The sequence below is a fragment of the Sciurus carolinensis genome, chromosome 18 (genome assembly GCF_902686445.1).
Source record: "Sciurus carolinensis chromosome 18, mSciCar1.2, whole genome shotgun sequence".
In the NCBI taxonomy this organism is placed as follows: Eukaryota; Metazoa; Chordata; class Mammalia; order Rodentia; family Sciuridae; genus Sciurus; species Sciurus carolinensis.
Window position 1 is genome coordinate 38,037,159 of NC_062230.1, and position 27,998 is coordinate 38,065,156.

At 44.4% G+C, this 27,998-nt stretch overlaps 1 protein-coding gene and 1 non-coding gene across 3 annotated transcripts; one reads left to right on the plus strand and one right to left on the minus strand.

Annotated features, from left to right (window-relative positions):
- Positions 1-1,135: 1,135 nt before the first annotated feature.
- Dnaja3 (DnaJ heat shock protein family (Hsp40) member A3) lies at positions 1,136-27,935 on the minus strand. 2 transcript variants are annotated; one of them, XM_047533797.1, is made up of 12 exons: positions 27,711-27,935; positions 23,078-23,211; positions 21,587-21,670; positions 20,014-20,214; positions 18,299-18,451; positions 15,649-15,796; positions 15,227-15,291; positions 11,436-11,564; positions 10,431-10,546; positions 9,689-9,786; positions 4,201-4,314; positions 1,136-3,587 (listed from the first exon to the last, which is right to left on the minus strand). In XM_047533797.1, the coding sequence occupies exons 1-11, from the start codon at positions 27,919-27,921 to the stop codon at positions 4,214-4,216; spliced, it is 1,440 nt and encodes a 479-aa protein (XP_047389753.1). In that variant the 5' UTR covers positions 27,922-27,935; the 3' UTR covers positions 1,136-3,587; positions 4,201-4,213. The 2 variants fall into 2 exon arrangements, with proteins under 2 accessions (XP_047389753.1, XP_047389754.1); XM_047533798.1 differs by lacking the exon at positions 4,201-4,314 and having other exon boundaries at positions 1,137-3,587.
- Positions 22,266-22,337, plus strand: Trnai-aau (transfer RNA isoleucine (anticodon AAU)). The gene has a single exon. It is a non-coding gene; the product is annotated as a tRNA-Ile (tRNA).
- Positions 27,936-27,998: the final 63 nt, after the last annotated feature.

Sequence of the window (27,998 nt, forward strand, 5' to 3'; positions counted from 1 at the left end):
AAAAAAAAAAAAAAAAAAATTAAAGTCTGAGGATATGCCTGGAAAAAAAAAAGCCCCAATCAGCGGAGTGGCTGTGGATTCCCCAGATTCCCCCATGGCTGCAGCTAAGGAACCACTGTCCCTTCCACTCTTCACTTTCTCTAGGCTTTATGGCTGCAGGCTATGCCCTTGACCCCATGGAACCGTTGACCTTTTTTTGGTGCTAGGGATTGAATCCAGGAGTGCTTTCCCACCAAACTATATCCCAGGCCATTTTATTTTAGAGACAGGGTCTCCCTCAATTGCTTAGGGCCTAGCTAAGTTGCAGAGGCTAGTCTTGAAGTTGTGATGCTTCTGCCTCAGCCTCCAGAGTTGCTGGAATTATAGATGTGTGCCATCAGCCTGGCCAGGACTGTGGACTTTTTAAATGTAAAGTTCCTACTCCTTTCCCCCTGGCCCCCCAACACTGGGGATGGAACCCAAGGTCTCCCGCATGCTGGGCAAGTGCTCTACCACTGAGCTACATCCCCCAGTCTTGTGTAAAGTGTGTGAATGGCCCCCTTGTGACCCTTAGAGAGGGTCATACCAAATAAGCAGAACTTCTAGTTAGAAGATAAATACAGACTTAACAGTTTTATTACCAAGCAGGAGTGCTTGAATATGCCTTTGCAAAGCTGTCCAGCTGCCATGGTCCGTTTTCAGCATGGTCCACACTGTTACTGGACAGAAAGGATGGTCAGTCTCAGTACAGGTGGCTGGAGGATTCTTGTGCACTTTCACTGAGTGGTTTTGATGACAGGGAAGGATGCAAAGGCCAGTGTATAGAACTCATAGGGCTGACTGAGGAGGACAGCTCAGGCTGGAGACAGAATCAGCAGAGGCATGAGTGGCTGGGGCTGGGACCAATTAGTCTTGTCTACTCCAACTGCACCTGTCCTGGCCCATCCTCCCAACATTTCAGTGAACACCAACCATCTACCTCATTCCCTATTCTCAACCCCCCAAAGGTTCAGGGGCCTAGAGATAACTTTTGTTTTTTTGTGTGTGCCAGGGATGGAACTTGGGATGTTTTACCACTGAGCCACATCCCCAGCCCTTTTTATTTTTTGAGACTGAGTCTTGCTAAATTTCAGAAACGGGCTTTGAGCTTCTGCTTCAGCCTCCCAAGCAGCTGGGACTGCAGGTACCTAGCTCTTTTTTGTATTTTAAAAGACACTTTCTTGCACCCCAGCCCCAATACAGAGGCTGCAAAGAAATCTGGAAACAAACCTCAGGAGCTATGTAGAAATAAACCAACCCCAATCCTGGAAACAGCACTTAATTTTACAGTTGTTACAGGGCCACCTTTCAACACCCAGAGGGAAGGAGGCTTCAGCACAGCAACAGTGGTGTCTCTAGCCAGAAATTCCACCTTCCTCTTCCAAAGTCTCCTGACTTATGCTTTCCAAGGACAAGATGTGAATTAGGCCCAGCTGACTTCTCCAGGAACAGACCTATACTTTCTTGAGACTATTCAGCCCACCTCTGCATCGTGAGGGCTAGTGCAGTGTCTGGCCCACTGCATGTTCACAGCAGGAAGGCAATAAACAGTTGATTTAAATATTGGCAATTATCCAAGTTTACCAAATGTCACTTTTTTTTTTTTTGGTACTGGGGATTAAACCCAGGGGTGCTTAACCACTGAACCATATCCTTAGCCCTTTTTTGTATTTTATTTAGAGACAGTCTCACTGAATTGCTTAGGTCCTAGCTAAATTGCTGAGACTGGTTCAGCCTACTGAGCTACTAGGATTACTGGCATGTGTCACCATGTCAGCACCAAACTTCTGAGCCTGTCTATCTATTAGCTCTTTCCCAATCTCTACCCAGCCCAGGAAATGCCCTTTAACACCTCTTCCTGCTCAGCCCAGACCACTGAGGTGGGTGTGAGCCATGTGTCAGGACCTCCAGCTGTGCCAGGCATCAGATCTCTGGGGATGCACAGAGTAGTTAAAAGTATAATAAACTTTTTCTTCCCCTAGTGTTGGGGATTGAACCCAGAGGCACTCCACCACTGAGCTACATACATCCCAAGCCCTTTTATTTTGAGACAGGGCCTTGCTAAGTTGCTGAGCTGGCCCTGAACTTGTCATTCTCCTGCCTCAGCCTCCTGAGTGGCTAGGATCACAGATGTGTGCCACCACAACTGACCTTCTTTTGAGATAGGGTGTTGCTCTGTTGCCAAGGCTAGCCTTGCAATTTAAATGCTCTTGCCTTAGCCACCTGAGTAGCTGGGATGAGAAGTGTGTACCACAGCACCCAGCCTGAGCAAAAATGTTAAATGTTAAAAGAAAATGCACAGACTCTAGAATCAACCCTGTCAGTGCCCTTGATTCCTTATGTTCTGGGGGCTGTGACCACACTGATAAGGCCAACTGTCTCCCATCACCCCTGCTGAGCCACCTGCAGAAGGTCGTCCAAACTCTCAAAGACCACAACCACAATTTAGGTTTTAAATATCTTTTGCAGTAGATAATCTTATTTACATTAATACAGAATCATTTTACATTCTTAAATCAGACCCTAATAAGTACTTTACTTTTGTAAATTATAAAGGAAAACAAAAAGGAAACTACTGAGAAGTGTTCTTCATTAACCTGCATTACACTAACTCTAGCTCTCGGTCCTTGAAATGCAGAAACCACCACATGCGATGAGCAGTGTCCAGGGACAGGGTGTTTTGCTCTGGCTGTACAGCGTGACCTTCTCAGCTTAGCCTGTGCTTTCCTCTTCAACAAACACTCAGGAAAGGACAATGGTTCTCAGCACTGAGTAATCTGAACGTGTGTAAGTGGGGAGGGCCAGGTCCTGGGCTAACACAGCTTTGAGTTACCTCAGTGAGCCAGGTCTGCCCAGCAGGGCCACAGCAGCCGTGGCTCAGAATGGCAAGAGCCCCTCCACTCCTACTGCCCAGACAGTGGGATGAATGACAAATAAAACTGCCAGGGATCCTCTGGTCTTTCAGTGTGCCTGCCTAGGCCCCCAGCACCCACTTTCCAGCTGCTTGGTACCTTAGGGAATTGAAAATCAACTCCAAGGATGCCTCAGCAGAGACTGTTGGTGGAGGATGGTGCTGGTGGGGCATATAGCCCCTGGTTCCTGGTGAAGTCAACCTTCAAGAAGGACTCATTCTGGAACCTCTGGAAGGTTTGCTGTGAGAGAAATTAATCACTTCACAACTTGGTACAGCTTAAGGCTTCATATTTAAGCTGTGAGCATGGCCTTTAATTCTTTAACTAAGATTTCCACCATATTTGATTCCAAATTGGAGTTTTAGTACTGCAAGTAGAGTTCGACTGCCTCATCCTGCCTGAGCCAGAAGAGGTGAGTCACCTACCCATGGACAGAAACTTCCACCAGCCCTGGATGCTACATTTACTGTCCAGGGGCTGTCCACCATGACCTTTCCGTGCAGAGGTGTTGTCACATGGTTTTGTTGTCGCCAGGCAGTCGGAGAGCTCCGTAGGCCAGGTCTCAGGACTGCTGCTTGGGAATGCTCCCATCTCTGGGGTGCCTTGGCCAGGAGAAGAGGCTGCTGCTCCTGGCCTAGTTTCCAGTGGACCGTTTTCCTAAGCCAAGGAGACAAACAGTCACATTTCAGATGCCAGAACACATCCCTGTGGGAGAGCTTTCATTAATCCCTGGAGAGGGGCTGTGCAGAGAGGGTCAAGGGCCCCAGCACCAGGGATGAGCACAAAGTCCTTGTGTCCAGAGACACAGCAGCCCCCAGGTTTGCACAGTGCTATACTATATTGCCCAGGCAGGATGGGCAGCTGTGAAGCAGGTGGGAAGTGGAAGAAATCTGAGTTCTAGGCCTGGCTCCACCACAATTTGTCCTCTGTGACCATGGACAAGATGGTCCTGCACCTGTGGGACAGAGAGTCCCTGGGAATGGTGTAGGAGCATCATGAGGCAGCCCCCCAAAACACAAGCTCTCCTGTAGGGTCTGAACTGAGTTCAAACCCAAGGGGCTGGCTGCTGCAGCCTGGTTCAGCCCCGTGCTGGCTGACTGCCACACTGTGCTCCCATGGGCGGAGAGGCTACTAGGTATACCATGCCTCCTTGGTACCTCTTCCAACTCCTTAGATGGGGTGTGTGGGACATGATGTTGGTTAAAGTGAGAGAAAACAGTGATTAGTCATAGAGAGAAATGAAGGGAAGAAACCTCGCAGGTTCTCCTACCTCAGCTGGGATATCAGGAGGTAAACATTTTCTTAAGTTTGGAAAGGAATCCCTCGTCCTCCCCAGCCTCACTCCTAGCCTTGCTTCCTGCGGAGCTATCCATGGTCCTGCCACCTGGGCACAAACAGCAGAAAGAACCAGAGTCAAGGGCACACACCTCCAGGCATCACATCCCAGGTTCCCACCTACCCACACCTGGCTGCCAGGGGCCTGACATTCAAGAAGTTTCCAAGCACCACCCCTAGAAGAGTGGGGATCACTCCCAAGCTGGCAAAGGCTATCTCAACTGGTCAGAAGTAAATGGGCCACTCAGAATCTTAAGGTATCCTGACTGCTCTTGAAGTTATGGATCCAAGTGGAGAATCAAGGAACAGAAATGGATAATGACCAGCTGTCTCTAATATGAACAAGAGTAACAAAAACAGACCTAAGTGCCAGATGCCTTCCAGGTCAAGCCATAGTTTACACACACTGGTTGATCCAATCTTTAGGATAACCTTACATGTAAATTTAGATGGGCAAAAAAACAACAGGGACACAGAGAGGGTAGGTAGTCTACTCAAGGATACAGCCAACTAACAGGAAGCAGAACTGAGTTCAAACCCGAGCTACCTGACTCTGAAGCTTAGGCTCTTAACCACCATCCAACTGGTCAGAAGACAAGTAATACACACCAAGGAAAGATCCTACTTCTAAGCCTACTGACCAGATTCCATACTGTGTATGTATGCCAAAACACACCCAGGATACCCAGTGAGGGACCCACTGCCACAGATTCCTCTGATGTATGCACTTTATCTCATCTCTCACAACACTAGTGTGGAGTCTGTGCTTACCTCCAAGCAACCTCCCCACACCTAACACCTACCCCAGCTGCACTGGAGAAAAGGCAGTTGGGCTGATGTATCTTTAGGCCAAGACTCCCAAGGAAGTGCTGCACAGATGTGTTACTTACAGATCTGTAAGGCCTGTCAATAGCAAACTTCCATAGACCTGCAGCAATGTTCTGAACTGCAGGGCACGTTCTCATTGTGCTGACAGAGTGAAAATGGTCACAGTCCCCCAAGAGCTTAGTCTGAGTCACACAAGGCCTCAGAATGAGAAGCCCAGAGCTCAGAGTGACGTCCCAAGCAGGGGTGGAGTGCTGGGGGTATAGCAAAAACAGTGGGGCCAAGGATCGCTTCTCTGACCTGGCATGTTCTCAGAGAGGAATGGGGACCTAAGCAACACACTGAATGAGATGTAGGCAAGCATCAAAACCACTGGGGCCATGTCCACAGTTAAGAACTGCATAGATGAGAACTTGCTCTGCACAGCACACGGCAGGACCCGCAAACTCTTGAGGTCAAGAGGCCAGGTGGGCCCTCCCTCAGTTCTTCCTATCCCCTTCTTACAAAATGGATTCTCCTTACACAATGTATCCACAAACCACAAGTTTTACTCCTAAGCCTCCCAAGACAAGGGCAAGCAAGAGTTTTAAATTTTGTTAATGTCCTTGGTAAGTGGACAGCAAAAACTTGTGGTAAGAGTGTGGCAGGCTATGGCCTGCTGCTGATGGAGCGTGTCCTATGTGCCAGGTACTATGACAGAGGCTCTACCCACATGATCTCATTCAAACACAGAACCCTGAAGTAGCTCCTAACTACCATTATCTCCAGTTTACAGATGATGAAACTGAAGTTCAGAGAGGTAATGATTTATCTAAGTCTTCACAGTTAAACAGAGCTGGGACATGAATCATCTGATATCAGAACTCAAGCTCTTAACTAGTCAAAGTGGGGCATGAAAACACTCAGCAACTGCTGTCCCCCTTTCCTCGTCCGTTGGGTGACAGGGACAGCATTTAGAGAACCGTTTTCCTAAGCCAAGGAGACAGTTATATTTCAGATGCCAGAACACAACCCTGTGGGAGAGCTTTCGTTAATCCTGGAAAGTGCCTGTGCAGAGAGGGCAAGAGCCCCAGCATCAGGGATGAGCACAAGCGTCCCCATGTGCACAGACACTGCAGTGTTCAGGTGCTATGCCCACAGCAGCCCCCGTGTTTGCCGTGGGACAAGAAGTAGCTTGTGCTCCACGGTCACAGCTGTACTTGAGCTACAGTGGTCAAGGTCTGGGAGAGCTAGAACAAGCACCTGGTTAGCTGGCTAGTGGCACAAAGAGCACACACACACACAAAAAAACAAGCCGGGTGTGGTGCATATGTGCAATCCCAGTGACTTAGGCTGAGGTAGGAGGATTCCAAGTTCAAGGCCAGCCTTGGCAACTTAATGAGAAGAAAAAGGACTGGGGATGTAGCTCAGTGGTAGAGTGCTTGCCTGGGACTCATGAGGCTCCAGGTTCAATTCCAAGTACCAAAACAAAAAAAAGACATGCACTCAAAGATTCTTCTCACCTTCTATCCCTGAAGAAGCAGCAGTCTTAGCTCTATTTTAATTTAATTTTATTTTCTGCAGTGCTGGGGAGTGAACCCAGGGCATTACACATAGCACTGGCCTGGTCTACACCCGAGTCCCAGTTCTACTTTAAATGGGGCTCAGGGGAATGAGCTCCTACAGGAATAGGATTCACTAGTAGAGAGATCAAAAGGTTTTAAGAACTTTAGCATACAGATAATATACCACTTCCTCTCTCTCTCTCTCAGCCTGATTTCTGAGGACTAGCTGGGGTTAGAAGGAGGGAGTCCTGCAGGATATCCTGGTCTCTGAGGACACAAATGTAGAGCTTTACTTCCAAAGCTTCTGTAAATAAGGCTGGTACACGCTGCACTTAAAAAAACAAAACAAAACAAACAAAAAAAAACCAGGAACTGTCCCCTTGGAAGTTGATTCTCGCTGAAAGGGATGCACAGTGCTTCTGGTATGCATTAGGGGTCAAGTGAAGGTCCAGGAGTCCTTCCAACAAACCATACACGCCTCCTGGAGAAGGGATTCTATGCTCTTCTCTCCCTCAGATACTTCCGAGTCCATGGTTAGGAAAAGGGATCCAGATAAACCCATTCGGTATTACTGTGAGTCAGGCTTGTGCCAAGAACTGGGCAAGGTGACAGGGATATGAAGAAGAACTGAGCTGGGTGCACACCTGTAATTCTAGCAGCTTGTGAGGCTGAGGCAGGAGGATCATAAGTTCAAAGCCAGCCTCAGCAACTTAGTAAGGACCTAAAGCAACTTAGTGAGACCCTGTTCAAAATAAAAATTAAAAGGTAAGGGATGTGGTTAGTAGTTAAATGCCTTGGGGTTCAACCCCTGGTACAAGAAGAAAATAAAAATAGAGAACGAGAGAGAGAGAGAGACGTCTAACACTTATTTGTTGCAGGCAAAGTTTTTTTTTTTTTTGGCACCAGGGATTGAACCCAGGGGTGCTCTACCACTGGGCTACATCTACTCAGTCCCTTTTCATCTTCTTTTTATTTTGAGACAGGGTAGCTAAGTCCCCTAAGCTGGCTTCGAACTTGTCTTTTTTATTTATTATTATTTTTTTAAACTTTATTCATTTATTTATTATGTGGTACCGAGGATCAAACACAGTGCCTCACATGTGCCAGGCAAGTGCTCTACTACTGAGCCACAACCCCAGCCCCAACTCTAAATTCTTAAATGTCTTTTGCAAAATTATGGCTGGGATTACAAGCGTGCATCACCGCTCCTATCCGAATACCCAGCATTATAACATGGTGAAGCACCAGCACCACCCAGGCAACACCTGGCTGACTATCAGGCCCCTGGTTGGCAGAGGGAAGGGGGACAACTGGGTGCAGAACAAATGTCACAAACCACACAAGTACAGGAACATGTTGGTTTAAGGAAGAAGCCAGAAGTGCACACCAGAGTTATGTAGAATAACCAGTCCCACTTTCTTTTATTAGTTCAGGAAATATAACAAACCAGGCACAGTAGTACATGTTTATAATACTCGCTACTTGGGAGGCTGAGGCAATTTAGTGAGACCCTGTTTAAAAAAAAAAAAATGCTGGGGATGTATTTCAGTGCTATATTCAAGGTCCTGAGTTCAATTCCCAGTGTAAGAAAGGAAGGGGGGACGGGCAAAAAAGTTATAAGCACCTGATGTTTAAAATAAGTGCCATTTGGTGTTGATCAGGCTACAGGCAGGATTTGTGGTAACTGCTTTTTCTTTCTTTTTTTTTTTAATACCTTTATTTTTTATTTATTTATTTTATGTGGCGCTGAGCATCAAACCCAGTGCCTCGCACATGGTAGGCCAGTCCTACCACTGAGCTACAACCCCAGCCCCTGCTGGGGGCTTTTTCATGGAGAATTTCTAGTCCACAGCCTCAACAGGAACTCAACAAATTTCCATCAAAGACTGCTGCTGAGGGACTCCCACTCCTGCCTCTGCCTCCAGGAACTCTGAGCCCACGCCCTCCACTTCACTGGGAAACCTGCTCCCCGCTCTGAACACGTGCTGTGAATCACCACATGCCATTCTAAGACCATTTGAGTTCTGAGAACTCCATCCAGGATCCAGACAAAAAATGATGCAATAAGGAAGAAACACACAGTCTGAGCCACTGACCTCGTGGGCAGAGCCTGTCCTGGCATGACCAGGGTCCCTATCAACTGAGGTCCCGAACCCCCATGGGAAGAGGGACAGCAACTGTGGGTGCCACTGTCAAAGCTCTGACTGGCAAATATGCTCTATTAGACCATTAATGTTCAACTATACTGCCAATGGAAGGACCTCTGAGCTCAATATGACGTAATTATTCCCTGCCTGATGAATTCAAAGTTACCCTGCTCTAAGAGACAGATTGAACTCTCTGGACTTCAGTTTTTCCTGCTGTGATTACTGTTGTTTACAAGATACTCTGGAATCCTGGTGAAGCATTCTAGGCCAGAAAAGCACAAGTATGTTCCATCTGCCTTTTTATTTTACATTTTGGGTGCTGGGGTTTGAACCCAGGGGCACTTTACCACTAAGCTGCATTCCCAACCCAACAAAAAATCATTGTTGGTTTTTGCTTTGTTTTTGGTACTGATGTTTTAACCTAAGAGCACTATACCACTGAACTACATCTCTGACCCTTTTTATTTTTTATTTTCAGACAGGGTCTAAGTTGCCCAGGCTGGCCTGGAATTTGTGATCCTCCTGCCTCAGCCTCCCTAGTGGTTGGGATTATAGGTGTGCACCACCTGCCTGATTCATCTCCTTAAAGGTGCTGTGCCCAAGGTCACAAGGCAAGTGGTAGAACCAATCCTAGAACTCAGAACACCAGCTCTGAGGCACACAGAGCTGCCTGGGGCAGGAAATGCTCCAGTGCCATCCTCAGCACACAAATAGAGAGAAAGGGAGAGGAGCTCCCCAAGGGCCACAGATCTGCTCCAGCTGTCCCCACCCACAGCTCCCGTCTTCAAACAGAGCTTGTTAGTGGCTTCATGAGGACCCAAGTGTAAACCCCAACATGTTGCTCCACATCATCCACCCTCTAAGGGACTCAGAGACTCTCTCGTGTCTCCACCTCCAGAACCCTCACCAGTGCTTGTGTGGGTGACACCATTCACTGTCCCCTCCACATCTGTCTCATCCTCCGCGTAGCTCAAGATAAGGCTCTGCTGCCGGCTGGTCAGCCTCCTGTGAACCAAACACAGTGAGTATCTCTTGGGACACACATGCAGCCAAAAGCCTCACAGCATGTAGGAAACAGGTGAGATCCAGACCAGGGCTGGACACCTGAGCCAGTGATAAGAACCTGCCTCTTACAAAGAAGAGCTCCTAAAATACCCTAGGTTCTTTAAGTAATTGTCACTGCAGTTATGATAGATAATAGTTTACTGGGGGCAAAGAGGGGCTTTTAAGTATGTGTATGAAACAGGTAAGAAATTATTTAATTCATCTCAGGAAAAGTGGCAGAAGAACAGCCAGGCACACCATGCCCTGAGTGCCCACAGCAATATATCAAGAACTAAGCATCTTCTATGTGTATGTGTCATTCAACAAGGTGGACTTATATTTTGCAGTGCTGGTGATTGAACCGACTGAGCTATCTCCCCAGCCCAACAAGGTAGACTTCTTACATCCAATTTGCAGATGGGGAAAGTGAGTCGGACACACCTGATTTCGTGGGGACATGACCAATAAGCCAAGAGCACATGGGGCATGAGCTGCTGGGGCAGGGCCTGGCAGGGGAAAGGCTCAGCAAGCACCTGCTTGGTAGATGAGTGGACAAGCGTTTGTAGGGCTGGCAGGCCTGGCCATAGCCTACTCAGGGTGCTTACTTTGGAACTCGGATCTTGACGTGAATGTAGTGGTCACCATAGCCATAACTATTAATCCGAGGGATTCCTTTCCCAGTCATGCGAATCTTCTGGTCTGTCTGAATCCCAGGGGGAATCTACAGAGAAAAGAAATCAGTGGTGCTCCTCGGTTCCTGCTGCCCAAAGGTAAACCTTTGCAATACACAAAGGTCATCTTGAAAGGACTCCTCAAAAAGTACTTGCACTTGGGCTTCTGGAGCAAGCCTGTGATCACCTGGAAAGTGGCTGAGCTTAGTCCATGAGGCACAGCCTACAACCAGGACTTGGGGACAGAAGTTCTGGGTGGTGAGCCCAGGAAGCAGGAGTGAGTGTTAAGACCTGGGAAGAGAAAATGCCATCACAGGAGGCAAGGTTGGGGTCATACTCCCTGGCCTTCTATCAGCTGGGTGCCACTAGACACTGAGGAAGCATTGATGGCTCCCAGACATGGGTGGAATGTTGGCCCACAGTGCCTGCCCATCTCCGTGGGCAAAAGTCACCCCAAAGTCCCCCACACCCAGAGACTAAAAAAGGTCCTTGGTAAATACAGACAATGGTGGGACCTGGAGGTGGGGTGAGGAGTGTGGGTGGGCACAGGAGGATACCACTGTAGGTGTGATGAAATCAGAAGTGGCCAAGGAGATGAGATGTAACCCCAGAGGCATTTACTTGTCACCAGACACTGAGAGGAACAGAGCAAAGAGCACCTACTCCAATGATACACCTCTGCATCACAGGTGCACTCAGTTCCTGAGACCTACTGACCAGCAGAGAAGGGGAAGTCAACCAGGACCTGCTCTCCAGGATGATCCAGTCACAGGCTTGGCTTTTGACTCACTCAAGGAACAGCCCAAAGCTCCTAGTGCTCATCTCCAAACCCAATATGCCAGAGGATCACAGGTGTCAGGATGCATATTGGCCATTTCCCATTTCCAAATAAAGAGCAAAAAAATACCACGTGGCAAAGACATCCCTGTATTATCTTACCGTCACATTGATTGTCTCATATAGGCCCTGGGCTCTGGCTGTCCCCCCAAGAATAGCTTGAGCTATAGAAATAAAGAGGTCAGAGTGGATGTCTGCGCCGTCCCTCCGGAACATGGGGCTCTTCTGCACCTAAGACCAAACACAAGATGGGGTGACCACTGAAGATGACCTGCCTGAGGCTGGACATCAGCACATGTCTCACAGAGCCTGAGCTTGGACCAGACATACTTTAACTCCATCTGCACTTAAAGCACAGTATCAAGAGAAAGACCTGCACTCAACAGCACTGCAGACCCTGGCCTCCACAGTTACACACTGCAGGGGAGCATCTGAATTTCCTTAGTCCACTGTTTTGTTGTGAAGAGAAAGAAGAACATGGGGTTGGCTTTTTGAACATTTTTAAAAATCTTACTTTATCAGAAAGTGTGGAGAAACAGAGACTAATGTATCTGCAAAGGTGAAAACAACTTCTCTTCCAGGTGGTCACCTGATAAGTGCTGCCAGTCAAGACAGACTGGCAGCAACAATTTATTCCATTTTATAAATACCATTTCACGTCTCAAAGACATTCTCTGTCATCAATAGTTTATCTTTTCCTTTTTGTTTTTTGTTTGTAGCACTGGGGTTGAATGCTGGGACACTCTACCACTGAGCTACATCCCCAACATTTTTTACTTTTTATTTTGAGACAGGTTTCACTAAGTTGCCAGGGCTGGCCTCAAACTTGTGATCCTCCTTCCTCCAGAGTACTTGAGATAACCAGTATGTGCCACCACACCTGGCAATGATTCCTTATTCTCTTCTTTCCCTCTATCATTAGATGGGAACACAAGATGAATTCTATCTTGTACATTGGTTTCCAGCTTTCTGCCTTCATCTTTGATTTCACAGTCTAAAAGATTTACCCTTCACATTAATTTTGTTTGTTTTTGTTTTCTATGGTGCTGGAGATTGAACCCAGGGCCTTGCACATGCTAGTGTGCTTTTATTTTTGTTTTTGAGACAGAGTCTCACCATGCTGCCAAGCTGGCCCCACTCAGCCTTAAGCAATTCTCCTGCCCTGTCCTACTTAAATAGCTGGGAGTACAGGCGTGTGGCACCATGCCAGACTTTGCCTTTGTTTTAAATTATGAAATACAACTAAAAAAAGGAAAAACAAATAATATAGCAAACACAGTGCACTCATGACCTGACTTAGGGAACAAAACGTGACAAAAAAAGACCCAAACTTGGAACTGTCATTTCTGCCAGCATGCTTTTACTTTTGCTGTGCATTTCCATGTCCTAAATAAATAGAATCGGTCTTGTCTTGAAATCTGTCTCCTGTGTTCCCCAGGCTCTTGGGACCTGCTTCCCTGTACTGGTAACCAGGCATCTTGTGCTCGCTTGTGATTGGTTCTCTGCTTTGGAGGACTCTGCAATATCTCGGTGACACAGCAGTTTGCAGTGTCCATTCTCTAATTCAACGACAGCAAGTGCCTTGCTAGGCAAACAAGACTGTGACCTGCTACATTTGCCTGTGTTTTTGTTTTTCTCAGGTACACATCTAGGAATGTGACTGGTGATAAAGGCATTACTTTCTTTAATGTTTCCTTACCTGACAAAACCACAGCTTGCCCACATATATAACAGTGTATAAAACTGTACCTTGGGGTTGGGGATATAGCTTGGTGGTAGAGTGCTTGCCTAGTATGTGTGAAATCCTGGGTTCAATCTCTTATGCCATACCATGATTAACTAATTAAAACCATACTAAACGGTCAAATGAATAAAACAGACACTTCTCAAAAGATGAAATACAAATAGTCAACAAATACATGAAAAAATGTTCAACATCATTAGCAATTAGGGAAATGTAAATCAAAACTACACTGAGATTTCATCTCACACCAGTCAGAATGGCAGTCATCAAGAATACAAACAATAATAAATGCTGGAGAGGATATGGAGAAAAAGGAACAATTTTACACTGGTGGTGGGATTCTAAATTAGTACAACCACTATGGAAATCAGATGGAGGTTCTCCAAAAGACTAGGCATCCCACTATATGACCCAGCTATACCACTCCTCAGTATTTATCCCAAAGAATTAAAGTCATCATACCATAGTAATACATGCATACTGATGTTTAAAGTACCACTCTTCACAAGAGTCTAACTATGGAACCAGACTAGGTGTCCATCGATGGATGAATGGATAAAGAAAATGCAGTATATATACACAATGAAATTTTACTCAGCCATAATGAAAAATGAAATTATGTCATTTGCAGAAAAATGGATAAGACTTGAGAACATTATGTTAAGCGACATAAACCAAACTGGGAAGGTCAAGGGTCATATGTTTTTTATCATATGTGGAAGCTAGAAAGGAAAAAAGAAAAGGAAGGTGGAGGGATCTCATGAAAATCAAAGGGAGATCAGTAGAAATGGGAAAGGAGGGGGAAAGTGCTGGGGAGAGACATTGGCCAAATTATATTGTTATATTGTATGCATGCACAAATATGTAACATCAAATTCCACCATTATGCACAATTATGATGCACCAATAAAAAATGTGAAAAAATTAAAAATTAAGAAATAAGGGTTGGGGTTGTAGCTCAGTGGTAGAGCACTTGCCTACCATGTGTCAGGCACTGGGTTTGATTCTCAGCACTGCGTATAAACAAATAAAGGCCCATTAGCACCTAAAAAAAATTTTTTTAAAAAATTGCCAGGCACAGTGGCACATGCCTGTAATACCAGCAGCTTGGGAGGCTGAGGCAGGAAGATTGTGAGTTCAAAGTCAGCCTCAGCAAAAGCAAGTTGTTAATAAGCAACTCAGTGAGACCCTGTCTCAAAATGACATACAAAATAGGGCTGGGGATGTGGCTCAGTGGTCAAGTGCCCCTGAATTCAATCTCTGGTACCCACCTCACAAAAAAATAAAAAAAATAAAACCATACCATGCTAAGTGCAGTGGCACACGCCTGTGATCCTAGCAACTCAGGAGGCTGAGGCATGACCAAGTTTAAGGACAGACTCAGCAACTTAGCAAGACCCTATACAACTTAGAGAGACCCTGTCTCAAAATAAAAATGAAAAAGGGCTGGAGTTGTGGCTCAGTGGTAGAGCACTTGCCTTGTACAAGTGAGGCACTAGGTTTGATCCTCAATACCGCATAAAAAAATAAATAAACAAAATAAAGTTATTAAAAAAAAAAGCTGGGACTATACCTCAGTAGTGGAGTATCCCTGAGTTCAATACCCAGTACCAATAAATAAATAAATGAATAAATAAATCTATACCACTGGCTTTTGCTGTTCCTATCAACAATGATACATAATAAAAACACGTGGAGGTGGTCCTGAATTTGTTTGTTTCTAAATTTTAACCATCATGAGGAAGCTTTATTCTCTTCACACCAAGCACAAAAGTTGAGCAAGACAGTTAACCATGCTGATGTGGCCCTTCTTCCCTTTACAAACACAACAGCAAGTCACAGTGGCACACACCTATAATTCCAGGCACTCGGGAGGCTGAGACAGGAGGAGCACAAGTTTGAGGTCAACCTGGGCAACTTAGCAACACTGTCTCAAAATAAAATAAAAGGAATGGGGTTGCAGCTTAGTGGTTGAGTACTTGTACACCATGCACAAGGCTACAGGACTGACCCCCAGCACTATAAAAAAGAAAAAAGAGATGCAACAAGGTGTGCCATAAAGCTCCTACCTCATGCCAATAAGTAGCCCTGACTGCACCTGCTCCTGCAGAGCAGAGGCCTAACAGAAGCTGTGCAGTCTAGCACCTACCCTGAATGTGACAAAAATCTCTCGTTTTCCCACAGGCATCCTCACAGTCTGGCCGTCCTCGACTCCTGGAAGAACAAATTCCCAAAGAGAACTGTTATGATAGAACATCCTATAGTATTTCCCAACCAAGATCCAAAGACTAGCCACAAGCTTCCTTGCTCATTCCTGTTTCTTGTTAATGCTGGACTCAACTGAAGACAGGGGACAACAGAGAGAAAATGGGAGGATGGGAGTTTCTCCTGTAATAGGCAGGAGCAAATGAGAACATTTCAAGGATAACTGATGCAAAGGGAAATATTCCAGGAGGATTCCACTTCCTCCTCCAGTTTGGGGCTCCAGGGCCTCCAGCTTCTAACAAAAGTCAAACACACAGGGCAAAGTGGCCCCCACCTACTCCTAGGCATGGGGGCCTGGGCACCTACCTGCAGGTACAGGGATCACCACCCGCTTCTTTTGCTTGGCTTGTCCTGCTCCTCTGCAGATCACACAGGGAGTTGTGATGATGGAGCCCCTACCACCACATCTCCGACAGGTGGAACGCATCACAAAAGGGCCTGTATTGATGGTTTCCTGATGAAAAGGAAAGGGAAAATGGTACCCTTAAATATGCAAGTAAATTGATGCATGAGAAAATGTTTGACTAAGGCTTCTTTTGTGTATACATGTGCCCTAAAACATACTCCTAAGAAAACAGGCATGGGGGCTCACTGCCAGCCTTGATTTTCTATTACACTGACTTCTGAACTCTTGATGACTGATCTGTTGATGTGATCTAAAAAATGAGACACTAGCTTCTTCCCACCTGAAAATCCTTGGAGCTTGGCAACACGTTTAAAAAGATTTTCCCCCTCTAGTTACACTACCACTGAGCTATAGTCCCAGCTCCAGGAACTCTAGATATTGAATGCCTGTTAATAGGAATGCTTTTCACATGGTATGGGGTAACATACTTTAGTGTGTTAGACTGAAGAATATTTTTTAAAGCATATTTATGAAAATAAAATAAATATGGGCTAGGGTTGTAGCTCCATAGTAGAGTGTTTGCCTAGCATGCATGAGGCACTGGGTTTGATTCTCAGCACCACATATAAATAAATAAAATAAAGGCTCATCAACAACTAAAAAAAATTAAAAAAAAATAAAAATAAAAATGTATATATTATATATTTTATAGTCATAGGGAATGAAGCCAGGAGCAGCTGATCTCAAACTTGAAATCCTCCTGCATCAGCCTCTTGAGTTACTGGCCTGTACTACCTTGACCAGTGAGAAAATATATTGAGGATAATAGGAGCTGGATCTGTTACAGAAAACTTACAAAGATGGAACGATCAGTTGAACTCATGTGTGTACATGTACCTATACATGTGAACAGATGTATGTACATATCTACAGGTGAAACACACACATTGGTTTTCCTGGCTCAGTTGGCTGAGAAAGCTTAGAAGCAGTGGCACCTGGGGGGCCATGAGCCCAAGTGGGTGCAGACCCTGATTTTCACTAGACACTAACAGGTACCAGAGTTACAGTTAACAGTTGACTGTATGGCTGCAGCAGGGAGAGGACAAGTTCAGCCTGGAACATTCTGCCGAGTGGAAGGTAAGACAGTGCTGGAAGTATGGCTGGAACACGTCAAAAGGACCCAGCAGCCAGATGGAAGGGACTTGCATAGGCCAAGAAAGGGACAACGTGAGCAGCAAAGAAACTACTGATTATAACATAAGCATCCCTGAGTTCATACTGACATAAATGAACACAAATGGAAAAGAGGAAGTTCTCCCATCCAGTAGAATGCAACAGGATGACAGAATTAGAAGCTGTCATTTAGCAACCACATGACAGTCATAAGTGACTGAGAATGATCAATGGATGCAAAAACCAATGGGTAAGTTTGAGGAGGAATATGATAGTTATATAATCTCAAGGTATTTCATCATAACTTATTTATTAATTTCAAAGGGAAGAATAGTAACTTTAAAGAAACCTGAGAGACAATTTTAATGAAATAATCATGAACGTGTGTAATGTCATCAGTAATGAGACAAGCCAATACCTATAACTAATCACATGATCCACTGAAAAGGATACATTGCCTCTGTGGGGTTTCTGCCCAAAGTAATCTGAATCTTATCAGGATTTCAAATCAAAGGACAGTCTACTAAACAACTGGCCTGTAATCTTCAAAAAAGTAAAGGTTGTAAGAGAAAAAGAATAGACCAAGAAATTGTTCCAGATTAGAGACTAAATATGTGATAGTCAAATGCTACAGACATAAGAGCAACTGCAAAAACTTGAAACATACAGATAATGATATGGTATCAACATTAAGTTACCTGATTCAGAAAACTACTGTGGTTATTTAAGAGAATGTTTCTGTTGTTAGGACACACGATATGCGCTGAAATACTACACTCAAATATTTAGGAATCAAGAGGTACAATGTCTCTCAGCCCAGTGAGGTGGCACAGGTCAGTAACCCCAGCATCTCTGGAGGCTGAGGTAGAAAGATCACAAACTGAAAACCAGCCTCAGCAACTTAGTGAGACTCTGTCTCAAAATAAAAAATTAAAAAAAGGGTTGGGGATGTGGCTCAGTGGTTAGGTGCCTCTAGGTTCAAACCCCAGTCACCTCCTCAAAAGAGAGAGAGATACAATTTCTGCAGCTTACTTTCAAATGGTCTGTGGGTAGGATTGTGAGAGACACACCCAAAGAAAGAAAAGGAACACACCGGAAATGAAAAAGCAAATGAAACAAAATGTTTAAAACAGGTGAGCCAGGCTTGGTGGTACATGTCTGTAATCCCAGTGACTCTGGAAGCTGAGGCAGGAGGATCACAAGTTCAGGCCAGCCTCAGTAACTTAGCAAGGCCCTAAGCAACTTAGCAAGACCCTGTCTCAAAATAAAAATAAAAAAGGGCAGGGTGGGGTACCGTCAGTGGTAGAGTGGTAGAATGCCCTGAGTTCAATCCCCCTCACACCCCCAAAAATTGGAGGTGTAGGAGCAGTGTGGGTACATGGGCAAAAGGTGGGAGACCACAGGGTGGGGTGGGGGGTGGGCTCTCAGGCACCTTACCATGCCAGAGCCGCCGCAGTAGTGACAATGCTGCACCTTGGTGCCGGGCTCATTCCCTTTGCCATCGCAGCGCTCACAGGTGTCCATGATGTTCACAGTGAACTCCTTGTTGACACCCTTAGCAGCTTGATTGAAGGTCAACTCCATGATATACTGAAGAAACCAAGGCAGGACCTGTTAATGCTCTGCTTCACAATGACCAAAGTGAAGCTCTGCTGTAGGACACAAGGGTACTGACCAGCACTTGTGGTTACTCTTTATCTACTATACTTATACTTGTACTCTGCCAGGTAAGAATGGGTAGAACTCATAGTCAGATCCTGCCCTACTCCTTGGAATTTTTAAGTATGTCTTAATTTAAGTGAAAATAAACTTTTCAACAAACTGAAAATGTTCACAGAAAATAATTACTATAGGTTATATCTTGGCTATTCCCCAAAGGCCTTATGCTGAAGCTATGGTCTCTAATCTGGCACCTTGAGAACTTAAGAGGTTAGGTCAATGGGGGCATGCCCTCAAAGGAGAGGTGGGCCACAGGTCTCTTCCTCTCTTTTTGCTTCCCAGCAACCATGAGGTGAACAATTTTGCTGTACCATGCACTCCCTACCATGATACGCTGCTTCACCACAGGCCCAAAACAACAGGGCCAACTGTCCATAGGCAGAAACCTCTGAAAAGATGAACCAAAATGAACTTTTCTTTTTTTTAAAAAGTTTATTGTCTCAGGTGCTGTTTCAGTAATGGCAAACTGACTAACAGCATTTATAAAACAGCTGGAATGATACACAATCATAACTTAGATCATGAAACACTTCTCCTCCTCTTCAACTATAACAATTAAGACACAAATATGGAAAGGAGACTCAGTTGTGTCTTCTATGTGAACTGAGTTCCCTTAGAACAATATGGCAGGCTCCACAAAAAACACTCTCAAATGATGGCCCCTGATGGTCTTAGGTGATACCTGATTAAGCAATTGTTAAGAATACAGTAAAAACGGTCAGGCAGAGTGGTACATGCCTATAATTCCAGTCACTCAGGAGGGTGAGGCAGGAGGATTACAAGTTCAAGGCCAGTCCCAGGAATTTAGCATGATCCTACGTCAAGACAGGGGCAGTGGCACATGCCTATAATCCCAACTACTCAGGAGGCAGACAGGATGATCACAAATTCAAGGCCAGCCTCAGCAACATAGTAAGACCCTGAGCAACTTAGCCCTGTCTTGAAATAAAAAGTTAAAAGGGCTGGAGATAAAATTCAGTGGAAGAGAGTTCCTGTGTTCAGTCCCTGGTACCAAAAAAAAAAAAAAAAAAAAAAAAAAAGATTAAATAAAATTATATATAAATTTAAAAAAAAATTAAAAAGGAGATGCAGCTCTGTGGTAGAACACCCCTGTGGTTCCGTCCCCAGTACCAAAAAATAAGTAAATATATAAATAAAAAATAAGTTTAAAAAGTCTGGAGATGGTTAGTGGTAGAGTACCACTACAAAGTTCCATCCCCAGCACCAGGGAAAAACAGAACTTAGTCAAAACCTGTTGGGTGCTATTGATTGCTATCTATAGGGTTTTTCAAATGCTGGAATTTTCTGCCAAATGGCTGCCTCCAGATCTTTTCACTTAAGCTGTTTTGCCTTTCTGAGAAACAAAGTGATAAAAATTTGTGTCACACTTAACAACCTAAAGTTGGAATGATCCTTCAAAGCAAGGAACTTACTTCCTGAGGCTGATCAAACACACTCTGGAAATCTCCAAAGGAAGATGAAGAGAATTCCCCAAAGATCTTCCTGAACAGCTCCTCTGGGTCAACGGAGGGGCCTCCTCTCCAGTAGCTCTGCCCAGAGCTACTGGCCCCAGCATCAAAGCCAGCAGAGCCATAGGCATCATACTGCTTCCGCTTCACCTCGTCACTCAGCACCTACAAGGAGATGCAGAGCAAGCAGCATTTCAGGGTCTGCAGATGCATGGGAACACAGACAAGAGCTTGCAGCAAGTAAGGCAGTCACAAGGCTAAATGACTCCATGTGCAAACACGTTCCATGAGGTTCTCTGGATGGGGGGACTGACTTACTTCAGCAACCAGAACAGGAGAGAGATGACTGCACGGAAATCTACGCATGAAGCCTGAAGTACTTTTAAGTGTCTTATGAAAAATCCCCAGGGTGGCCACACTGGAGAAATGCCTGTATTCATCTTCATAGGGACCCTGAAGCTTCAGATTAATACTGTACCACTCTTCTTGGGAGACACTGCCTGGTGGAGATCTTAGGCTTCCTACCCTTTATCCTACAGCACAAGAACAGGAGGAAGAGCAGTAACAAGAAGCAGGAGAGGGCTAGTGTTGCAACTCAGTGGAAGAGTGCTTGCCTAGCCCATGTGAGGCCCTGGGTTCAATCCTCAGTACCACATAAAAATAAATGAATAATATAAAGGTATTGTGTCCACCTGCAACAACAAAGCAGCAGCAGGAGTGCATCATCTAAGCATGCATTCTGAGGACTATTCTGACTGATATGTCGGCACACAGCTGTTTCTAGTGACTGAATACCTTGGGAAGCCCAAGGGGCAGGGGGAAAATAGGAGTATTCACTTTGTCTCTCTCTCTTCTGGCTTCTGGACTGAGCAGCTACCAGTTTTCTTGGATCTCCAGGCTGAAGACAGTCACTGTGGGGTTATTCAGCCCCTGAACATGTGAGTCAATCTAATAAATTCCCTCATAACTTGACATACACTATTGTTTCTGTTTCTCTGGAAAACCCTAACACACATTAGATGTAGGTGCCAGGAATTAAGACACTGGCTCAGTAAGAACTCACTGAGCTGAGGATGCTTTAACACATGGCTCTCTACTCCTGTGGACATATGAAACCAAGTATTCAGAACCCCTTCGGGATGGTCAAAGTGTAGGGAGAAGAGACACTCTCAAGCAACTCTGCCTGATTGCTTGTCATATGCTGTGTCCTCTGATTATATTTCTAGTTCTTCCATGGTAATAATGATCCTCCACCATCCCTAAGAAGATGCCCTAAGCAGAAGTCATCAAACTAGAGCTGAATTAATACAACTGGGAGGTCCCAAATTCAGCTACAAATAAGAATTGCCTAGGAAGCTTTGCTAATTCAGATTATTGAATTCTGTTCTTTATTTCCTCATTAATATACCTAGCAATGACAAGGTGATTTAGTGCCTTCACACTGGATCATAAGACACTACAGGCTGCCCTGTGTACAAAGCAAACTCTGATTCACACAGCTGAACAACAGGGACCACATACACATTAGTCATATTACCTCATAGGCTTCTGCCAGTTGGGAGAATTTCTCCTTGGCTTTTGGATCATCCTTATTTGTGTCTGGGTGGTACTTTTTTGCAAGCTAAGGGGAAAAAATTATAAATTACTATGGACATGAGATGGTTATTAAAACAGAACCCAAATATGAGACACGATTATGTCTTCTCTATAACAGTTAACTCTCTCTCAAGACTTATCAACTGCTGTGCATGGTAGCTCATGCCTGTAATCCCAGCAGCTCGGAAGGCAGAAGCAGGAGGATCTTAAGTTCAAAGTCAGACTCAGCAACTTAGCGAGACCTTGTCTCTAAATAAAATATAAAAAAGGGTTGGGGATGTAGCTCAGTGGTTAAGTGCCTCTGGGTTTAATCCCTGTTACCAAAAAAACTAACAGCAATTCTTAAACAAAATTTAATTAAAACTTTAAATAATTTTTTTCAAATGTAATAAAAGTATACGTTTTCAACCACAACAAATCTCTACCAAAATAACAACTAATTCTTTAAAACTTGGGCACCATTGTGAAAGCAAGATGCCAAACTGTATCTGGGATAGGCATGGTAGTCCATGCCTACAATTCCAGCTACTTGGAAAGCTTAGGCAGGAGAATCACAAGTTTGAGGCCGTCCTAGACAATTTAGTGAGACCCTGACTCAAAACAAAAGAAAAAAAGAGTTGGGGGGTGTAGCTCAGTGGTAGAGTGCTTGCCTAATATGCATGAGTCCCTGGGTTTGATTCCTAGCACCACCAAAAAAAAAGAGAAAAAAGCTGTTAATCTTACATTGATTTCCCAGCTTTTATTTTATTGGTAAGACCAAACCAGGAGTCTAGGACTCAACAATAGAATTTCATATTTTCTGTGTTAAGAAAGGAAATAATTCTTAAACCCATAAATTTTCATCTGAATGTGAAGAATGATTACCTAAAACAGACCAGTATACCTGCTAATTCAGAAAGTTCAGAATAGGGGTTGGGGTTGTGGCTCAGTGGGAGAGTGCTTGCCTAGCACATGTGAGGCAATGGGTTCGATCCTCAGCACCACATAAATAAATAAAATAAAGGTATTGTGTCCATCTACAACTAAAACAAATTTTTTTAAAAAAAGTTCAGAATAAATTTAATTACAGATTAGTCCTGAAAAAACTTTTTATTTTTAAAATTTATTGGTGCATTATAATCACACATAATAGTGACATTCACTGTTGCATGTTTATACGTGCACAAAAGAAGTTTTATTTTTTAGTGCTAGGAATTGAACCCAGAGCCTTAAGCATGCTAAGCATATACTCCAAGCTACACTCCCAGCCCCTGGAAAAGAACCTTTAAATATCCCTAGTATGGACTCTTTTTTCCGAAGCACCAACTGCTTCGGCACCATACGCTGAAGAATGCATCCAGTAAAGTCCACCACATCACACCAACAGTTTCACACAACCCATCCATATGGGCTGAACACTATACCAACTGGGACCACAGATTGACATACAGACCTGGTAATAGGCTTTCTTGATCTCTTTCTGGCTGGCATTGCGGGGCACTCCTAGTATCTGGTAATAATCTTCTTTGGCTAATGGGGTGTTTGTGTGGAAGTAGGCACTACAAACAAAAGGATAACTTTTTGCGCCTGAAAAGGAAAAGAAAGAAAATCACTCTTGGAATGCGAGTCAGTTAGCACTTTTTTTTTTTTTGGTGGTGCTGGGGATTTGAACCCAGGGCTTGCAAGGCAAGCACTCAACCAACTGAGCTATATCCCCAGCACACAGATAGCACATACTTGTGAAGGAACAAGATTAGAGTTACCAGGTCTGTTCCCCTTCAAGCCCACTGGAGACCAAAGGCAGTACACTCAAAAATGCCCAAAGCCACTGTGTTAAAATTAATTTAAACAATATGAGAGTACTGGATGTGGCTGATTCTGCTGGATTATACTACTGGTATAATTTCATAACACCACTAGAGCAATACTAAATATCCCAGATGGGGGCTGCCTCTGGGAGATGATTGAAAAGGGATTTAGAGGGCTGGGGACGTAGTTCAGTGGTAGAGCACTTGCCCAGCATGTCTGAGGCCCTACCTCCAATTCCCAATACCACAGGGGTGAGGAGTAAATGATAAGGATCTCGTGCATGTAGAACTATAGAACCATGATGTAACGAATCCAGAGACTCTCTGTATGGTGGTGTGTGGTGATAGAGAGGGGTGGTTAGAGGATATGACTAATGAGGCCCAGGAATAACTAGAAAGGCCTTAAGAGAGAGGTGGTACATGCCTGTAATCCTAGACTGAGGCAGGAAGATCACACATTCAAGGCCATCCTGGCAATTTAGGAAGACCCTGTCTCAAAAATTAAAAAAAAAAGGAAAAGAAAGAATAAAGGCTGATGATGTAGCTCAGTAGTACAGTACTAGAGTGCCCCTGGTTCAATCCCTAGTACTGAAAAAATAAATAAGAATTTAAAAAATAAAATAAATAGGGGTATGGGGATATAGTTCAGTGGCAGAGCACTTGCCTAGCATGGGCAAGGCCTTGGGTTCAATTCCCAGGACTATTAAGAAAAAATAATAATGGAATATAAAATGCAACCAGAAAAGTTGAGAATATCCAGTAAAGTGGCAAGAAAAGGGATGATCAGACACAAGAAAGAGCAGGAAGGGTCAGAATAAGATCAGAAATAGGAAGTAAAGCTATTTTGGGTGTACCCCATATTCCTAGAAAGGGAAAAGTAGACTATGAAGGTAGTAGGGGTTAGGATGCTATCTCTTTAGTCAGTCTTGAGGAGATAGAACTGGTTTCTCAGTGATCCTATAACCTCTTCCTCTTTCCTCAAGAGTGAGGAAGTACCCTAATCAGGTTTAGCCTCTCCTTCCATTGCCAAAAGGCTGGGGCCAGTAGTGGCAAAGATTCTAGCAGCTATGGCTTCATCAGCAGAGTTAGAATAGGAGATAGTAACATGCAAAACTGCATGTGGATAGACAAATCACATTTCTCTATTACGAATTGATGACGTTGTTCAAAATGCATAAATGACCAGCAAGTAATTAAAGAGTTGAACAGGTTTTTTTCCTCAAATTATGACCAGCAAATGTCTTGCCCTTTTTAGAACAACGCAGAATAGGATTACTCTCCAAGGGTTCCAAGAATGGCTAATTGGAATCAAATAATTGCCTTCTTTCTGTTTGGGAGGAAAGTCAGATTTAGAGTGTTGTTTTATGTCATCTAATTTTACTACCAGATTTGAGACAAGATATTTGGGAGCTGAGTTGATGACTTCAGTTTTTTTTTTTTTTTTTTGGATGCTGGGGATCGAACCCAGGGCCTTGTGCTTGCAAGGCAAGCACTCTACCGACTGAGCTATCTCCCCAGCCCCTGAGTTGATGACTTTAGATGTGATAAAAGAATGTACCTTGAAGGGTACCACCTCTCACAAGTGCATATTACCTGACACAAGACGTGCCCATCACAGGCTACAGGCTTATTTGGAGGAAAAGGTAGCTGACTGCAGTTCCTTAGCAATGGCCTCACAGAGGCTGAAGACTTCATGTTTTTCTCTGTGTCTCTCATATATACACACACATAATTGTAAAAAATGCTCTGGTAGCTTGGAAGTAGAGAGCTTACTGAGCATGTACAGGCTCTGGATTTGGTCCCCAGCACCACAAAATAAATAAATAAATAAATAAAAGCTCTGCAAACTGGTACAGATTTAATATGAATAAATTTTGCTTAATAAAACATGCCACCTTAGGAATCAACATTTGGACAAAAAGATGCAGTCAATCCAATCCCTATGAGCTAGGTGTGGTGGTGCACACCCATAATCTGAGTAACTCAGAAGGTTGAGATAGGAGGATCATAAGTTCGTGGTCAGCCTCAGCAATTTAGTGAGACCCATTTTCAAATAAAAAATAAAAAGGGGGCTAGGGCTGTAGCTCAGTGGCAGAGCACTTGCCTAGCATGTGTGAGGCACTGGGTTTGATCCTTAGCACCGAATAAAAATAAACAAATAAAATAAAGGCATGCTGCCCATCTATAACTACAAAAAAAATTTTTTTTAAATAAATAAAAAGGGATGGGGATGTGGTTCAAAAGTAAAGCACCCCTGGGTTCAATCCCTGGTACCAAGAAAGAAAGAAAACAAGAAAAACACCTGACATTATAAAATGTTAGAAAGCCCTAAAAAGGACCACTTTTGTTCATACTGAGAAACACAGCATGACATTTTTTCAAATAATCCTGTGGAAACCTGAACCAACTACTGCTCCATCCATGAGTATTACAGAAATCAGGAAGAGAATTTTAAAATGTCTTCACTGTACTAAACTCACACCCAATCTTTTGTTCTGTGCTACATTTCTAGTGCCTGGAATGGTAGCTGGTATCAGGTAGACTTCAAAAAATATCGGCCAATGAATTAATTTTCATAGTTAAGAGAGGATCAAAGGGATTAAATAATACACCCAGGTCACATACTTTGCTGGAAGCAGTTCTGTTCAAAGCCCATGCTTTTTTTTTTTTTTTAATGCTGCATAATGAAATCACAATTACTGACGTTTTAATAACTGCCTATTGCAGGCCATATAGCCCATCTCATAGAGTGCCTGCCTCTCATGCTGGAGGCCCGGGTTCGAGTCCCCAGCACTCTGCAATTGTGGAAATTACAAACAAACAAATAACTGCCTATTATGTAACTGTTACAAAATTGGACCCCAATAGGAAATTTTCTTGTTAAATTTTCCAGTAAGGGCTTTCTTCTTCTTCTTCTTCTGCAGTACTGGGAATTGAACATCAAACTCAGGGGCATTTTAGCACTAAGCTACATGCCCAGCCCCTGACCCTTTTTTCTAACTTTTTAACTTTGAGACAGAGGCTTGCTAAGTTGCTCAGGCTAGCCTCAAACTTGCAATTCTCCTGCCTCAGGTCCAGAGTTGTTGGGATCACAGGCATGCATCAAGTCTAGCCAGCCAAGCCTCCTTAATCTTACTTATAAATTTATAGATAACTTAAAATTTCATTTCCCAAATTCTAGAGGATACAAAACAACTAGCACAATTCAAAAACATAATAGGTTGTTCAATGCTTCCCTCCTTCCCTTTCACTAACACTGAAGACATCCAATACATAGCATAAAACATCATGGTTAAGCACTTTAAGTCTTAATATACATTAATTTGATGTAACCTCTGGCAATTAAGAAGGCAGTAGGTTTCAAATCAGAGTTACAATACTTTATAGCTTTGTGACTTTCTACAAGTTGTTTAGCATCTAAGCCTCAATTTTTCTGTAAAATGGAATGTTAACAGTGCTTATCAACATGGAAATGTGATGTAAGATAAATCATACCTAGTAGTGTTTCATAAATGTCAGAATGTGTTATTACAATCACTGTCTAAAAATTTTCTAAAAAAAAAAAAAAAAAAAAAAAAAAAGACTGTTAACTGTGTCCTTAATTTATACCATATTGGTGGAAGGGGCACTCGCCCAGTGAGTGAGGGAACCAACACCCAAGGCCAGGTCTTCTAACAGTAAAACCATGACTCTTTCCTGAAAACCATGTGGCCTGTCAAATCATTGTGATCAATATCTCTTAGTTGCATAGCCCTTGATAATTCACAAAATATTTTCTTGTGTTTCATTTCATCTGATTCTCACAAGCTACGATATGAGCTCTGGATTTGAGACAACTCATCTAACTCACGACCTTGGCCAGGGTCAATTCCTGATAAGGCCTCAGTGTCCATTTTTTAAATGGGGATGAAGATCTGCATCTTGCAGGGCTGTTGAGTGACTAGCACTCACCGAATAGCAGTTACCTCCCGCCTTCTCCTACAGGTAAAAGGTGCAGAGATGCAGAAAGAATAGGGCAAGTGAACCGCGGATTCGAGAAATGCTGACAGAGAGGTGAAGGTTCATGGCCCTTGGGGCGGTTCATCACCCCGAGCTCCGTGCAGTTCTTCCCCCTTGACGGCTTCTAGGGAGCCACCTGGGCCTTTCTACCTCCCACTCGCCTGTGTCCCCAGTAATTCCGCACCCAAGTCGGAAGACACCTCGGCCCTGCTCCCCTCCAGGCCGGAGCTAGGCGAGTCATTCGTTGCTAGCTCCTGGAGCGCAGGAGCCTGCCCTCACCTGTAAGGCTGACACCGGGTCTCAATGTCAGCAGCGCTCGGGGGCCGCGAGCGCCCAAGGAAGGCGCGAAGGCGGCGACGCTCAGCTTGCGACCCAGCGACGCCCCTACCACGCCCTCCCGGGGCGGTCGTGCCCCTCTCCCCACTGCAGCCGGCAGCCGCGGAGTCCCCACCGCTACCAGCAACCAGCGTGTGGAACACCGCGCCGCCATCTTGGCCCGGGGACACTGCGCCTGCGCCGGCCGGCTCAAGGAGGCCTCGCGGGACGGTGCTTCCGGGGGCGGGGCCT